Source organism: Choloepus didactylus, chromosome 16 (assembly GCF_015220235.1).
Source record: "Choloepus didactylus isolate mChoDid1 chromosome 16, mChoDid1.pri, whole genome shotgun sequence".
Classification (NCBI taxonomy): Eukaryota; Metazoa; Chordata; class Mammalia; order Pilosa; family Megalonychidae; genus Choloepus; species Choloepus didactylus.
Window position 1 is genome coordinate 33,537,072 of NC_051322.1, and position 17,744 is coordinate 33,554,815.

General features: G+C 41.6%; 1 protein-coding gene across 10 annotated transcripts in view; it reads right to left on the reverse strand.

The window, feature by feature from the left end:
- Positions 1-17,744, reverse strand: part of KATNAL2 (katanin catalytic subunit A1 like 2) — a 129,405-nt gene that overhangs the window by 26,330 nt on the left and 85,331 nt on the right. For 9 of the 10 annotated variants that reach the window (XM_037805950.1, XM_037805952.1, XM_037805951.1 and 6 more), the window contains one exon: positions 17,098-17,208. In XM_037805950.1, the coding sequence (XP_037661878.1) occupies positions 17,098-17,208 (111 nt within the window). Of the gene's footprint in view, positions 1-15,446; positions 15,522-17,097; positions 17,209-17,744 lie in introns of those variants that run through there. The other variant, XM_037805959.1, reaches the window with a different exon arrangement.

Sequence of the window (17,744 nt, forward strand, 5' to 3'; positions counted from 1 at the left end):
ACTCTACTAAAAGAAATAGAAGGGGACCTTAAAAGATGGAAAAATATTCCATGTTCATGGATAGGAAGGCTAAATGTCATTAAGATGTCAATTCTACCCAAACTCATCTACAGATTCAATGCAATCCCAATCAAAATTCCAACAACCTACTTTGCAGACTTGGAAAAGCTAGTTATCAAATTTATTTGGAAAGGGAAGATGCCTCGAATTGCTAAAGACACTCTAAAAAAGAAAAACGAAGTGGGAGGACTTACACTCCCTGACTTTGAAGCTTATTATAAAGCCACAGTTGCCAAAACAGCATGGTACTGGCACAAAGATAGACATATAGATCAATGGAATCGATTTGAGAATTCAGAGATAGACCCTCAGATCTATGGCCGACTGATCTTTGATAAGGCCCCCAAAGTCACCGAACTGAGCCATAATGGTCTTTTCAACAAATGGGGCTGGGAGAGTTGGATATCCATATCCAAAAGAATGAAAGAGGACCCCTACCTCACCCCCTACACAAAAATTAACTCAAAATGGACCAAAGATCTCAATATAAAAGAAAGTACCATAAAACTCCTAGAAGATAATGTAGGAAAACATCTTCAAGACCTTGTATTAGGAGGCCACTTCCTAGACTTTACACCCAAAGCACAAGCAACAAAAGAGAAAATAGATAAATGGGAACTCCTCAAGCTTAGAAGTTTCTGCACCTCAAAGGAATTTCTCAAAAAGGTAAAGAGGCAGCCAACTCAATGGGAAAAAATTTTTGGAAACCATGTATCTGACAAAAGACTGATATCTTGCATATACAAAGAAATCCTACAACTCAATGACAATAGTACAGACAGCCCAATTATAAAATGGGCAAAAGATATGAAAAGACACTTCTCTGAAGAGGAAATACAAATGGCCAAGAAACACATGAAAAAATGTTCAGCTTCACTAGCTATTAGAGAGATGCAAATTAAGACCACAATGAGGTACCATCTAACACCGGTTAGAATGGCTGCCATTAAACAAACAGGAAACTACAAATGCTGGAGGGGATGTGGAGAAATTGGAACTCTTATTCATTGTTGGTGGGACTGTATAATGGTTCAGCCACTCTGGAAGTCAGTCTGGCAGTTCCTTAGAAAACTAGATATAGAGCTACCATTCGATCCAGCGATTGCACTTCTCGGTATATACCCGGAAGATCGGAAAGCAGTGACACGAACAGATATCTGCACGCCAATGTTCATAGCAGCACTATTCACAATTGCCAAGAGATGGAAACAACCCAAATGTCCTTCAAGAGATGAGTGGATAAATAAAATGTGGTATATGCACACGATGGAATACTACGCGGCAGTAAGAAGGAACGATCTGGTGAAACATATGACAACATGGATGAACCTTGAAGACATAATGCTGAGCGAAATAAGCCAGGCACAAAAAGAGAAATATTATATGCTACCACTAATGTGAACTTTGAAAAATGTAAAACAAATGGTTTATAATGTAGAATGTAGGGGAACTAGCAGTAGAGAGCAATTAAGGAAGGGGGAACAATAATCCAAGAAGAACAGATAAGCTATTTAACGTTCTGGGGATGCCCAGAAATGACTATGGTCTGTTAATTTCTGATGGATGTAGTAGGAACAAGTTCACTGAAATGTTGCTATATTATGTAACTTTCTTGGGGTAAAGTAGGAACATGTTGGAAGTTAAGCAGTTATCTTAGGTTAGTTGTCTTTTTCTTACTCCCTTGTTATGGTCTCTTTGAAATGTTCTTTTATTGTATGTTTGTTTTCTTTTTAACTTTTTTTTTCATACAGTTGATTTAAAAAAGAAGGGAGAGGCGGGGCAAGATGGCAGACTGGTGAGCTGTATGTTTTAGTTACTCCTCCAGGAAAGTAGGTAAAAAGCCAGGAACTGCGTGGACTGGACACCACAGAGCAATCTGTCTTTGGGCATACTTCATACAACACTCATGAAAACGTGGAACTGCTGAGATCAGCGAAATCTGTAAGTTTTTGCGGCCAGGGGACCCGCGCCCCTCCCTGCCAGGCTCAGTCCCGGGGGAGGAGGGGCTGTCAGCTCCAGGAAGGAGAAGGGAGAATTGCAGTGGCTGCTCTCATGGGAAACTCATTCTACTGATTCAAACTCCAACCATAGATAGACTGAGGCCAGACACCAGAGACTCTGAGAGCAGCCAGCCCAGCAGAGAGGAGACGGGCATAGAAGGAAAACAACACGAGAAGCTCCAAAGTAAAAGCAGAGGATTTTTGGAGTTCTGGTGAACACAGAAAGGGGAAGGGCGGAGATCAGGCCTTGAGGCGCATATGCAAATCCCGAAGCAAGGCTGATCTCTCTGCCCAGGGCACCTTTCCTTAATGGCCCTGGTTGCTTTGTCTATTAGCATTTCAATAACCCATTAGATCTCTGAGGAGGGCCGTTTTTTTTTTGTTTTTTTTTTGTTTTTTTTTTAAATCCTTTTTGCTTTTTCTAAAACAATTACTCTAAGAAGCTCAATACAGAAAGCTTCAAAGAATTGAAATTTGGGCACGTCAAGTCAAGAGCAGAAATAAGAGAGCTCTGAGACAAAAGGCAATAATCCAGTGGCTGAGAAAATTCACTAAACAACACAACTTCCCAAGAAAAGGGGGGTGTCCGCTCACAGCCACCATCCTGGTGGACAGGAAACACTCCTGCCCATCGCCAGCCCCATAGCCCAGAGCTGCCCCAGACAACCCAGTGTGACGGAAGTGCTTCAAATAACAGGCACACACCACAAAATTGGGCGTGGACATTAGCCTTCCCTGCAACCTCAGCTGAATGTCCCAGAGCTGGGAAGGGGGAGCAGTGTGAATTAACAGAGCCCCATTCAGCCATCATTTGAGCAGACTGGGAGCCTCCCAACACAGCCCAGCAGCCCAGAACTGCCCTGGGGGGACGGCACTCACCTGTGACATAGCACAGTCATCCCTCAACAGAGGACCCGGGGTGCACAGCCTGGAAGAGGGGCCCACTTGCAAGTCTCAGGAGCCATACGCCAATACCAAAGACTTGTGGGTCAGTGGCAGAGACAAACTGTGGCAGGACTGAACTGAAGGATTAGACTATTGCAGTAGCTTTAAAACTCTAGGATCATCAGGGAGATTTGATTGTTAGGGCCACCCCCCCTCCCCGACTGCCCAGAAACACGCCCCACATACAGGGCAGGCAACACCAACTACACACGCAAGCTTGGGACACCAATTGGGCCCCACAAGACTCACTCCCCCACTCACCAAAAAGGCTAAGCAGGGGAGATCTGGCTTGTGGAGAACAGGTGGCTCGTGGACGCCACCTGCTGGTTAGTTAGAGAAAGTGTACTCCACGAAGCTGTAGATCTGATAAATTAGAGATAAGGACTTCAACTGGTCTACAAACCCTAAAAGAACCCTATCAAGGACAGCAAATGCCACGAGGCCAAAAACAACAGAAAATTATAAAGCATATGAAAAAACCAGACGATATGGATAACCCAAGCCCAAGCACCCAAATCAAAAGACCAGAAGAGACACACCTAGAGCAGCTACTCAAAGAACTAAAGATGAACAATGAGACCCTAGTACGGGATATGAAGGAAATCAAGAAGACCCTAGAAGAGCATAAAGAAGACATTGCAAGACTAAATAAAAAAATGGATGATCTTATGGAAATTAAAGAAACTGTTGACCAAATTAAAAAGATTCTGGACACTCATAGTACAAGACTAGAGGAAGTTGAACAACGAATCAGTGACCTGGAAGATGACAGAATGGAAAATGAAAGCATAAAAGAAAGAATGGGGAAAAAAATTGAAAAACTCGAAATGGACCTCAGGGATATGATAGATAATATGAAGCGTCCGAATATAAGACTCATTGGTGTCCCAGAAGGGGAAGAAAAGGGTAAAGGTCTAGGAAGAGTATTCAAAGAAATTGTTGGGGAAAACTTCCCAAATCTTCTAAACAACATAAATACACAAATCATAAATGCTCAGCGAACTCCAAATAGAATAAATCCAAAAAAACCCACTCCGAGACATATACTGATCACACTGTCAAACATAGAAGAGAAGGAGCAAGTTCTGAAAGCAGCAAGAGAAAAGCAATTCACCACATACAAAGGAAACAGCATAAGACTAAGTAGTGACTACTCAGCAGCCACCATGGAGGCAAGAAGGCAATGGCACGATATATTTAAAATTCTGAGAGAGAGGAATTTCCAGCCAAGAATACTTTATCCAGCAAAGCTCTCCTTCAAATTTGAGGGAGAGCTTAAATTTTTCACAGACAAAGAAATGCTGAGAGAATTTGCTAACAAGAGACCTGCCCTACTGGAGATACTAAAGGGAGCCCTACAGACAGAGAAACAAAGACAGGACAGAGAGACTTGGAGAAAGGATCAGTACTAAAGAGATTCGGTATGGGTACAATAAAGGATATTAATAGAGAGAGGGAAAAATATGGCAAACATAATCCAAAGGATAAGATGGCCGATTCAAGAAATGCCTTCACGGTTTTAACGTTGAATGTAAATGGATTAAACTCCCCAATTAAAAGATATAGATTCGCAGAATGGATCAAAAAAAATGAACCATCAATATGTTGCATACAAGAGACTCATCTTAGACACAGGGACACAAAGAAATTTAAAGTGAAAGGATGGAAAAAAATATTTCATGCAAGCTACAGCCAAAAGAAAGCATGTGTAGCAATATTAATCTCAGATAAAATAGACTTCAAATGCAGGGATGTTTTGAGAGACAAAGAAGGCCACTACATACTAATAAAAGGGGCAATTCAGCAAGAAGAAATAACAATCATAAATGTCTATGCACCCAATCAAGGTGCCACAAAATACATGAGAGAAACATTGGCAAAACTAAAGGAAGCAATTGATGTTTCCACAATAATTGTGGGAGACTTCAACACATCACTCTCTCCTATAGATAGATCAACCAGACAGAAGACCAATAAGGAAATTGAAAACCTAAACAATCTGATAAATGAATTAGATTTAACAGACATCTACAGGACATTACATCCCAAATCACCAGGATACACATACTTTTCTAGTGCTCACGGAACTTTCTCCAGAATAGATCATATGCTGGGACATAAAACAAGCCTCAATAAATTTAAAAAGATTGAAATTATTCAAAGCACATTCTCTGACCACAATGGAATACAATTAGAAGTCAATAACCATCAGAGACTTAGAAAATTCACAAATACCTGGAGGTTAAACAACACACTCCTAAACAATCAGTGGGTTAAAGAAGAAATAGCAAGAGAAATTGCTAAATATATAGAGACGAATGAAAATGAGAACACAACATACCAAAACCTATGGGATGCAGCAAAAGCAGTGCTAAGGGGGAAATTTATAGCACTAAACGCATATATTAAAAAGGAAGAAAGAGCCAAAATCAAAGAACTAATGGATCAACTGAAGAAGCTAGAAAATGAACAGCAAACCAATCCTAAACCAAGTAGAAGAAAAGAAATAACAAGGATTAAAGCAGAAATAAATGACATAGAGAACAAAAAAACAATAGAAAGGATAAATATCACCAAAAGTTGGTTCTTTGAGAAGATCAACAAGATTGACAAGCCCCTAGATAGACTGACAAAATCAAAAAGAGAGAAGACCCATATAAACAAAATAATGAATGAAAAAGGTGACATAACTGCAGATCCTGAAGAAATTAAAAAAATTATAAGAGGATATTATGAACAACTGTATGGCAACAAACTGGATAATGTAGAAGTAATGGACAATTTCCTGGAAACATATGAACAACCTAGACTGACCAGAGAAGAAATAGAAGACCTCAACCAACCCATCACAAGCAAAGAGATCCAATCAGTCATCAAAAATCTTCCCACAAATAAATGCCCAGGGCCAGATGGCTTCACAGGGGAATTCTACCAAACTTTCCAGAAAGAACTGACACCAATCTTACTCAAACTCTTTCAAAACATTGAAAAAAATGGAACACTACCTAACTCATTTTATGAAGCTAACATCAATCTAATACCAAAACCAGGCAAAGATGCTACAAAAAAGGAAAACTACCGGCCAATCTCCCTAATGAATATAGATGCAAAAATCCTCAACAAAATACTTGCAAATCGAATCCAAAGACACATTAAAAAAATCATACACCATGACCAAGTGGGGTTCATTCCAGGCATGCAAGGATGGTTCAACATCAGAAAAACAATCAATGTATTACAACACATTAAAAACTCGAAAGGGAAAAATCAATTGATCATCTCAATAGATGCTGAAAAAGCATTTGACAAAATCCAACATCCCTTTTTGATAAAAACACTTCAAAAGGTAGGAATTGAAGGAAACTTCCTCAACATGATAAAGAGCATATATGAAAAACCCACAGCCAGCATAGTACTCAATGGTGAGAGACTGAAAGCCTTCCCTCTAAGATCAGGAACAAGACAAGGATGCCCGCTGTCACCACTGTTATTCAACATTGTGCTGGAAGTGCTAGCCAGGGCAATCCGGCAAGACAAAGAAATAAAAGGCATCCAAATTGGAAAAGAAGAAGTAAAACTGTCATTGTTTGCAGATGATATGATCTCATATCTAGAAAACCCTGAGAAATCAACGATACACCTACTAGAGCTAATAAACAAATTTAGCAAAGTAGCGGGATACAAGATTAATGCACATAAGTCAGTAATGTTTCTATATGCTAGAAATGAACAAACTGAAGAGACACTCAAGAAAAAGATACCATTTTCAATAGCAACTAAAAAAATCAAGTACCTAGGAATCAACTTAACCAAAGATGTAAAAGACCTATACAAAGAAAACTACATAACTCTACTAAAAGAAATAGAAGGGGACCTTAAAAGATGGAAAAATATTCCATGTTCATGGATAGGAAGGCTAAATGTCATTAAGATGTCAATTCTACCCAAACTCATCTACAGATTCAATGCAATCCCAATCAAAATTCCAACAACCTACTTTGCAGACTTGGAAAAGCTAGTTATCAAATTTATTTGGAAAGGGAAGATGCCTCGAATTGCTAAAGACACTCTAAAAAAGAAAAACGAAGTGGGAGGACTTACACTCCCTGACTTTGAAGCTTATTATAAAGCCACAGTTGCCAAGACAGCATGGTACTGGCACAAAGATAGACATATAGATCAATGGAATCGAATTGAGAATTCAGAGATAGACCCTCAGATCTATGGCCGACTGATCTTTGATAAGGCCCCCAAAGTCACCGAACTGAGCCATAATGGTCTTTTCAACAAATGGGGCTGGGAGAGTTGGATATCCATATCCAAAAGAATGAAAGAGGACCCCTACCTCACCCCCTACACAAAAATTAACTCAAAATGGACCAAAGATCTCAATATAAAAGAAAGTACCATAAAACTCCTAGAAGATAATGTAGGAAAACATCTTCAAGACCTTGTATTAGGAGGCCACTTCCTAGACTTTACACCCAAAGCACAAGCAACAAAAGAGAAAATAGATAAATGGGAACTCCTCAAGCTTAGAAGTTTCTGCACCTCAAAGGAATTTCTCAAAAGGTAAAGAGGCAGCCAACTCAATGGGAAAAAATTTTTGGAAACCATGTATCTGACAAAAGACTGATATCTTGCATATACAAAGAAATCCTACAACTCAATGACAATAGTACAGACAGCCCAATTATAAAATGGGCAAAAGATATGAAAAGACAGTTCTCTGAAGAGGAAATACAAATGACCAAGAAACACATGAAAAAATGTTCAGCTTCACTAGCTATTAGAGAGATGCAAATTAAGACCACAATGAGATACCATCTAACACCGGTTAGAATGGCTGCCATTAAACAAACAGGAAACTACAAATGCTGGAGGGGATGTGGAGAAATTGGAACTCTTATTCATTGTTGGTGGGACTGTATAATGGTTCAGCCACTCTGGAAGTCAGTCTGGCAGTTCCTTAGAAAACTAGATATAGAGCTACCATTCGATCCAGCGATTGCACTCCTCGGTATATACCCGGAAGATCGGAAAGCAGTGACACGAACAGATATCTGCACGCCAATGTTCATAGCAGCATTATTCACAATTGCCAAGAGATGGAAACAACCCAAATGTCCTTCAACAGATGAGTGGATAAATAAAATGTGGTATATACACACGATGGAATACTACGCGGCAGTAAGAAGGAACGATCTGGTGAAACATATGACAACATGGATGAACCTTGAAGACATAATGCTGAGCGAAATAAGCCAGGCACAAAAAGAGAAATATTATATGCTACCACTAATGTGAACTTTGAAAAATGTAAAACAAATGGTTTATAATGTAGAATGTAGGGGAACTAGCAGTAGAGAGCAATTAAGGAAGGGGGAACAATAATCCAGGAAGAACAGATAAGCTATTTAACGTTCTGGGGATGCCCAGAAATGACTATGGTCTGTTAATTTCTGATGGTTGTAGTAGGAACAAGTTCACTGAAATGTTGCTATATTATGTAACTTTCTTGGGGTAAAGTAGGAACATGTTGGAAGTTAAGCAGTTATCTTAGGTTAGTTGTCTTTTTCTTACTCCCTTGCTATGGTCTCTTTGAAATGCTCTTTTATTGTATGTTTGTTTTCTTTTTAACTTTTTTTTCATACAGGTGATTTGAAAAAAGAAGGGAAAGTTAAAAAAAAAAAAAAAAAAAAAAAAAAAAAAAGAAAAAAGACAAACAAGGGGAAAAAAAAAAAAAAAAAAGATGTGGTGCCCCCTTGAGGAGCCTGTGGAGAATGCAGGGGTGTTCGCCTACCCCACCTCCATGGTTGCTGGCATGACCACAGACATAGGGGACTGGTGGTTTGATGGGTTGAGCCCTCTACCATAAGCTTTACCCTTGGGAAGACGGTTGCTGCAAAGGAGAGGCTAGGCCTCCCTGTATTTGTGCCTAAGAGTCTCCTCCTGAATGCCTCTTTGTTGCTCAGATGTGGCCCTCTCTCTCTGGCTAAGCCAACTTGAAAGGTGAAATCACTGCCCTCCCCCCTACGTGGGATCAGACACCCAGGGAAGTGAATCTCCCTGGCAACGTGGAATATGACTCCCAGGGAGGAATGTAGACCCGGCATCGTGGGACGGAGAACATCTTCTTGACCAAAAGGGGGATGTGAAAGGAAATGAAATAAGCTTCAGTGGCAGAGAGATTCCAAAAGGAGCCGAGAGGTCACTCTGGTGGGCACTCTTATGCACACTTTAGACAACCCTTTTTAGGTTCTAAAGAATTGGGGTAGCTGGTGGTGGATACCTGAAACTATCAAACTACAACCCAGAACCCATGAATCTCGAAGACAGTTGTATAAAAATGTAGCTTATGAGGGGTGACAATGGGATTGGGAAAGCCATAAGGACCAAACACCACTTTGTCTAGTTTATGGATGGATGTGTAGAAAAGTAGGGGAAGGAAACAAACAGACAAAGGTACCCAGTGTTCTTTTTTACTTCAATTGCTCTTTTTCACTCTAATTATTATTCTTGTTATTTTTGTGTGTGTGCTAATGAAGGTGTCAGGGATTGATTTAGGTGATGAATGTACAACTATGTAATGGTACTGTAAACAATCGAAAGTACAATTTGTTTTGTATGACTGCGTGGTATGTGAATATATCTCAATAAAATGATGATTTAAAAAAAAAAAAAAGAAAAAAAAATACACTGGGAAAAAAAAAAAAAAAAAAAAAAAGAAGGGAAAGTTAAAAAAAAAAAAAAAAGAAAAGAAAAAAGACAAATAAGGAAAAAAAAAAAAAAAGATGTAGTGCCCCCTTGAGGAGCCTGTGGAGAATGCAGGGGTATTCGCCTACCCCACCTCCATGGTTGCTAACATGACCACAGACATAGGGGACTGGTGGTTTGATGGGTTGAGCCCTCTACCATAAGTTTTACCCTTGGGAAGACGGTTGCTGCAAAGGAGAGGCTAGGCCTCCCTGTATTTGTGCCTAAGAGTCTCCTCCTGAATGCCTCTTTGTTGCTCAGATGTGGCCCTCTCTCTCTGGCTAAGCCAACTTGAAAGGTGAAATCACTGCCCTCCCCCCTACGTGGGATCAGACACCCAGGGAAGTGAATGTCCCTGGCAACGTGGAATATGACTCCCGGGGAGGAATGTAGACCCGGGATCGTGGGATGGAGAACATCTTCTTGACCAAAAGGGGGATGTGAAAGGAAATGAAATAAGCTTCAGTGGCAGAGAGATTCCAAAACGAGCCGAGAGATCACTCTGGTGGGCACTCTTACGCACACTTTAGACAACCTTTTTTAGGTTCTAAAGAATTGGGGTAGCTGGTGGTGGATACCTGAAACTATTAAACTACAACACAGAACCCATGAATCTCGAAGACAGTTGTATAAAAATGTAGCTTATGAGGGGTGACAGTGGGATTGGGAATGCCATAAGGACCAAACTCCACTTTGTCTAGTTTATGGATCGATGTGTAGAAAAGTAGGGGAAGCAAACAAACAGACAAAGGTACCTAGTGTTCTTTTTTACTTCAATTGCTCTTTTTCACTCTAATTATTATTCTTGTTATTTTTGTGTCTGTGCTAATGAAGGTGTCAGGGATTGATTTAGGTGATGAATGTACAACTATGTAATGGTACTGTAAACAATCGAAAGTACAATTTGTTTTGTATGACTGCGTGGTATGTGAATATATCTCAATAAAATGATGATAAAAAAAAAAAATGATGTTTGAAAAAAAAAAAAGATAGAAGGGGAGGAAGGAAAACTATCATTATTTTAACTTCAAATAAATGGTTAGAAAGTTTACCAATATAAAAAAAAAACAAAAAAACAAAAAAAAAAACAAACAAACAAAAAAAAACATTATGCTAAGTGAAAGCAGCCAGACATAAAAGGTTATTTATTGCATGATTCTATATATATATGAAATGTCCAGAATAGGCAAATCTATAAAACCAGAAAGGGGATCAGTGATTGTCTAGTACTGTAGGTGGGGAAGAGAAATTGGGGGTGATTGATAATAGGCATGTGGTTTCTTTTTGAGGGTGATGAAAATGTTCTAAAATTGCTTATGATGACAATCATATATACTGTGAATACACTAAAAAGATTGAATTGTAAACTTTATATGGATAAATTGTATGGTATGGAGTTATATCTGAATAAAGCTGCTTAAAAAAAAAAAAAACACTAATGGGGTTTTACCAAACAAGCCCCAAGGTCACACTGATACAGAGAAGAGAGAGCCACAGACTGACTCGTTGGTCACCACGGGAGGTTGTGAGGGCAGCAACCCACAACTTCAAAAATGAAAGAGAAAGAATCCTGCTTTTCTGGTATGAACTATATTTCAGGGAAACCAAATAGCCTTATTAGATGTAGGAAAGTTCTGTTATAGAGAATAATGCCAACTATCAATCAGAAGGTATGATAGAATTGCACCCCTAGTGAAATAACTGATTCAGGCAAAGATCATCAATGAATGCTAAAGCTACTGAAGGGAATTTTACAGTGGTGGGACCAGGCTGACACACCTAAACCCTCTGATAAACCTTGGCATCAACAATGAAGTGCTTTTGCCACGTATACACAAAAATTATATATATATATATATATATACACACACATATATATATATATATATACACATATATATATATATATATACAGAGAGAGAGAGAGAGAGAGAGAGAGAGAGAGAGATTGAGATTGAAAGAGAGAGAGATTCTGAATCTAACCAATCTAACTTTTAATCTAGAATCTTATAGGGGTTAGAAAAACAAGCTAAATCCTACCAACAGGATACAATGAGCCAAATCCAGAACATTTAGACATTCTACAGGACAACCTCCTTGACTTTTTCAATAAGTCAATGGCAAGTGGAACAAAAATAGGAGGGAGTCTGTTCTAGATTAAGAGACTTTAGAGAACAACCAAGTACAATGTGCAAACCTAATCTGGATACCAATTCCATAAATCAGTTGTAAGATACAGGAAATCTGAATATGAACCAAGTATTAGATGATATTAAGGAATTACTGTTAATTTTATTGGTGATAATGGCATTGGGGTAGTTTTTAAAAATGTCCTCTTTTTTTAGATGTATTATACTGAGGCATATATGTGAGAAATTATGTGGTAATCTGGAATATGCTTTAAGACATTGCAGCAAAAAATAAAAGGGGGGCTGTGCCAGTTTGAGTGTATTGTGTCCCCCAAATGCCATTATCTTTGTAGTCTTGTGTGGGGCAGAAGTTTTGGTGATGGTTGGATTTGCTTGGAATGTGCTCCACCCAGCTGTGGGCAATGATTCTGATGAGATGTTCCCATGGAGGCGTGGCCCCGCCCATTCAAGGTGGGCCCTTATCGGTGGAGCTATATAAATGAGCTGACTCGGGGGGGAAGAGAGTGCAGCTGGGAGTGATGTTTTGAAGAGAAGCAAGCTTGCTGGAGAGGAACGTCCTGGGAGAAAGCCGTTTTGAGGCCGGAGCTTTGGAGCAGATGCCAGCTGCCTTCCTAGCTAACAGAGGTTTTCCGGAGGCCATTGGCCATCCTCCGGTGAGGGTACCTGATTGCTGATGTGTTGCCTTGGACGCTTTGTGGCCTTAAGACTGTAACTGTGTAGCGAAATAAATCCCTGTTTTATAAAAGCCAATCCATCTCTGGTGTTTTGCATTCTGCAGCATTAGCAAATTAGGACAGATTTTGGTACCAGAGAAGTGGGGTGCTTTTGCTGCTGAGTTTGCAAATACCAAACATGTTGGAACGGCTTTTTAAATGGATAATGGGGAGTTTCTGGAAGAGTTGTGAGGAGCTTGATAGAAAAGGCCAAAACTGCTTTAAAGAGACTGTTTGTGGAAATATGGACTCTAAAGACACTTCTGATGAGGACTTGAGCAGAAATGATGAATGTGTTGTTGCAAACTGGAAGAAAGGTGATCGTTGTTTTAAAGTGGCACAAAATTTGGCAAAATTGAGTCCTGGTGTCAGATGGAAGGAAGAATCTGGAAGCAACAACCTGGAATACTTAGCTGAGGAGATTTCCAGACTACGTGTGGAGGACATATCCTGGCTTCTCCTTGCAGCTTATAGTAAAATGCGAGCAGAGAGAGATAAACTTAGAACTGAACTCTTGGGTTCAAAGAAACCAGAAGTTGATGGCTTGGAAAATTACATGCTTCCAGGGGGTGGAATCCCAGAAGCTACAGCCCAACATGAGGATATAATCAAACATGGAACCCAGCCGCCATTTCAGTACAAGCCAAGATTGGAAAAGGAGTTAAGCAGAAAGGATTTGTGGAAAGTCCTGTTGTCTAATGGCTTTGACCCCTGTGTGCTTCATGCAAAGCCAACAGAATTTTTGCGAGAGCTTTATAGACAGAGCCATTGCCGGTCTGGACTGGAGGAAACAGACAAGGAAAAAATTAAAGGAAAAATCTCTTCAAAGACAGAGCCATGGAGGTTGAGGTCTGGCGTCAGGAGGTCTCGGGCTGGGAGAGCAGAGCAGCCCACATGCATGGAAAGGGTGAGTTTGCCCTGGAGGTCGAGGGCGGGCATTCCGCCTCGATGCTCTGGAAGAGTTTTGCCACCTCAGGTCCCAAAGAGGGTGGAGCACATTTCCAGGGAATTGGGGAGAGCCTGGCTGCCACCACACTGTTCTGAAGGGGTTGAGCATGTGACCCGGAGATGGAAGGGAATCCGGGAGCTGCCCCGATGTTTGAGGAGGGTGGGGCCGAGAAGGTGGTCTCCCCAATGTGTGGAAATGTTGAAGCACTCACCTAAGCGTTTGGAGAGGAAAAGGCTGCCGAAAAGGCCCTTGGGAAGGGTTAGGCTCCAGCTCTCTCAAGCCCCAAGGATGCAACGTTGTTTTGTTAGTGACTCTCGGACTTTGAAATCTAATGGACTTTGTCCTGTGGGTTTTAGGAACTGTTTTGCTCCTGTTAACCCTGTTTTCCTTACTGTTTCTCCTTATGGCAATGGAAATGTTTATCCTATGAATGTCTCTCCTTTGTATATTGGAAGCACATAACTTGTTCTAGGTTCACAGATCCACAGCTAGAGGGGAATTATGCCTTAGAACTGACCAAGCCTAAACTTATTTTGATGGGATTTTGTACTTAACTTTTGTTACTGAAATGATTTAAGTTTTTGTGATAAATGAATGTATTTTGTATTTGGAAAGATAATGCCATTTTGGGTTCCAGGGGGTGGAATGTGCCAGTTTGAGTGTATTGTGTCCCCCAAATGCCATTATCTTTGTGGTCTTGTGTGGGGCAGAAGTTTTGGTGCTGGTTGGATTTGCTTGGAGTGTGCCCCACCCAGCTGTCGGTGATAATTTTGATGAGATGTTCCCATGGAGGCGTGGCCCCACCCATTCGGGGTGGGCCTTGATCGGTGGAGCTATATAAATGAGCTGACTCAAAGAGGGAAAACAGAGTGCAGCTGGGAGTGATGTTTTGAAGAGAAGCAAGCTTGCTGGAGAGGAACGTCCTGGGAGAAAGCCGTTTTGAGGCCGGAGCTTTGGAGCAGATGCCAGCTGCCTTCCTAGCTAACAGAGGTTTTCCGGAGGCCATTGGCCATCCTCCGGTGAGGGTACCCGATTGCTGATGTGTTGCCTTGGACGCTTTGTGGCCTTAAGACTGTAACTGTGTAGCGAAATAAATCCCCGTTTTATAAAAGCCAATCCATCTCTGGTGTTTTGCATTCTGCAGCATTAGCAAACTAGGACAGGGGCCAAATAGAGGACATAAATTGGTAACATGTTGTAGTGCGGGTTGCTGGTGCTGAGTTCCAACTTGGCGGGCCGGGGCCAGGGAACCTGGTCAGCCCCTGGGGGAGGCGATGGGCATGGGCAGTAGCGCCCTCCACAGCCCCCCCCCCCAGGGAACCTGGCCAGCCCCTGGGGAGGGTAGTGGGCATGGGCAGTAATACCCTCCACAGCCCCCCGGGCCTGAGAAAGTGGAGCCGGCTACAGGCCCCATCTCCCTCACCCAAAATACAACCGTTAGAGGAAGCTTGCCGGAGAAAACCGCCCCCCTTATCTTGCCCGCACACTCCCCGTTGCCAGAGCAACTCCCGCCACCGCCAGTGTGCATACACCGTTGCCAGAGCAACTCCCGCCCTTTTCAAACGACCTCCGCGCCCTCTCAGAACCAATCCTAGCCTTTATCCCCTCAGCATTGCCATGTAAGGACCCCACACCCCTAACACCAACCCCGCCCTCTATGCCACCCTATATAACTTGTGCTCACCCCTGAATAAAGGCTTTTTGTTCTACGACGTTGAAAAGAGAGTGTCTCGCGTCCCTCTCTCGCCGCCCTCCACACCTTGCACGCCTCCGCCGGGGACTCGGCCAAGTCCCCCGCCTCACCTTCGCCTCCGGGAAGAGCCGCCGCCGGTACCCCTCAAGCAACGCTGAGCGCAGAGGGTTCCGTGGCTGCCCGCCCCTAGCTGCGACCGCATTGTAGTTATTGAAACTAGGAGATGGGGGCTTTCCTCTCTTCTTTAGTGTTTGTCTAGAATTTTTCATAATAAAAAGTATTTAAAATTGTAGCAGTGCTAAAGGATCTATGGGTTAGGCCATATGGGTTCCAAGGTGAATTGTAACAATGCAATCTGTGATATAAAAGAATCTAAGCTCCAAAGCACATGTGTGTTTGCCAATTGACATGTTAAGAAACAATTCTTTTGGAAAAGTCCTTCTAAGCTACTTTCATTTTTATTTGCTTGGTTGCTTGGGCATCTCTGAACCATTTTATTTTTGGCTTACCAAAACCTTAGGGAAATTGAAGCAGCACAATACTCTCCTCAAAAAGTGACCAGCCGTTCCCTGGGAGTGAAGGGTACTCTGTTCCTCTAGAAAATATGCAGCTATCCCGGGACACAGGCCTTGCCACACTTACACACACATTTCACAGTTTCCACATACCCTCCCCCTCACAGCAGCCCTGTGAGATGAGTCAAGTAGCTCCAATCAAACCTGATTCAGGTAGATGAAGGCGCTGAGCATCCTCCCTGAAAGGATTCCCCAATCACATGTAAACAATGGTTCTCTATTTGACTTCACTTTAATATTAGAGCTAAATACTTATATCTTCAAAAAGCAAAATGCTGATCACCTTTGCACATTAGAGAACATCTTACACTTATGAGGGGAGGTGGAGTCAGGTTGAAATTAGGGATAGATTTCAAGTAACAGATTACACATGGATGCCATGACTTCTTTTAAATGACTGCTTGTCTCTGAGCACAGGTAAGCAGCATCACCTCAAAACAGAGCGTCTCTGTTCATCTTTGAACGCAGGAAAAAAATTCACGGAGTGGGGGTGGGGGGAAGGGGACCATGCAACCCAGCTCTGCTGCAAATATGCTGTGGACACTGGGTCAGTTAACCTCTTGAACTTGGTCCCCCCTGAGAACCGGAAGAACCTGCTGCCTTCACCTGTCTCCTGCCTCACCTGTGGCTCAAAAGACATCAAGTATGTGAAAATGTTCTTAGAACAATAAAGGGATTATGATTATTTTTTAAATATACTTTCCAAGAAAGTACTGTTTTTCTCTAGTCAAAATCTTTTATTTCCCAATTCTACTTCTAGAATTGTTCTTAAACCACTCTGGGATATGGTTTGAATAAAAGACTCCAAGAGTAGATTATATTTTCAATTAGAGATTATTTAGCTTCCTATTTACTGCACAACATTAAAGCAAAGATTTTCCTCTAAACTTGAGAAAAGTTTAATTTTAATACAGATAAAATCCAAATATATTATTTCTGGAATATTCCTGGAGTCCTGGAGATTTTAAGCATTTTACAGTTCTATGCCAAGGCCCTGCTTAACTGAAACACAGTAAATAACTTGGCTTTAAACTCAAAATGCCCATCTGAAATACTGTCAGGGGTAGCCCTGGTCTGTGTTCTCTTTCACGGTACAGATAGCAAGGACTGGGGACTTGAAGAGTAAAGCCTTCAAATTAATCTTCCAGGGCTAGGACCAAACAACAAGGCTTTGCCTGAAGTGGTCAATAGAAAGTCTTCCTCTGTTACTTAGTGGCTCTTGAACAGGTATTCAAACTGCACTCTTGATCTCTTACCATGGCAGGTTAGAAGCTGCTAAGACAAACACGAGGTCTTCTGAGCGCGCCAGCCCGTCCATCTGCACCAGCAACTCGGTCTTCATCCGAAGGCTTCCTTCATGCTCTCCCCTATGGAGGGACGAGGACGTGAGATTCTCCCAGGGGCCAAGCCCTCGCTCTCACAGCACCCACTTGGGTGACTGTAGACCGGGTTCCGTCTGATCGCTAACCCCCTTCCCCACCTCATTCTGAGAGCCCCTGGCGCTCAAGTTAGAGAAAACAAGCAATTTGGTATTATTTTCACATAGGGAGTAATGGAAAGGAAGTAAACTAATATAATGCTGGTATTTCAAAGGATACCAAAGGATGGCAGTGCCTAGAAAAGAGTAGATGGTGTCACTGGTAGATGAACTGCAGCCCAGCTGTGTCTACCTGCAGCATTATTTACCCCTATAAAAATGGCACAAATGAGAATAATCTTTTTCATTAAACGGATCTAATTGTTCAAGAAGAGATGACCCACACTGAATCTGTTTACCTCTCTCCAAATAAGAGGCAAGATAATGACACGGAAACTATGCTTTTCTTTCATGGGCAGAAGGGAGGAGTTTTCTGTGCAAATCTATCCTCCAAGCCCCCACCCCCACCCCCCACCAGCACCAAAG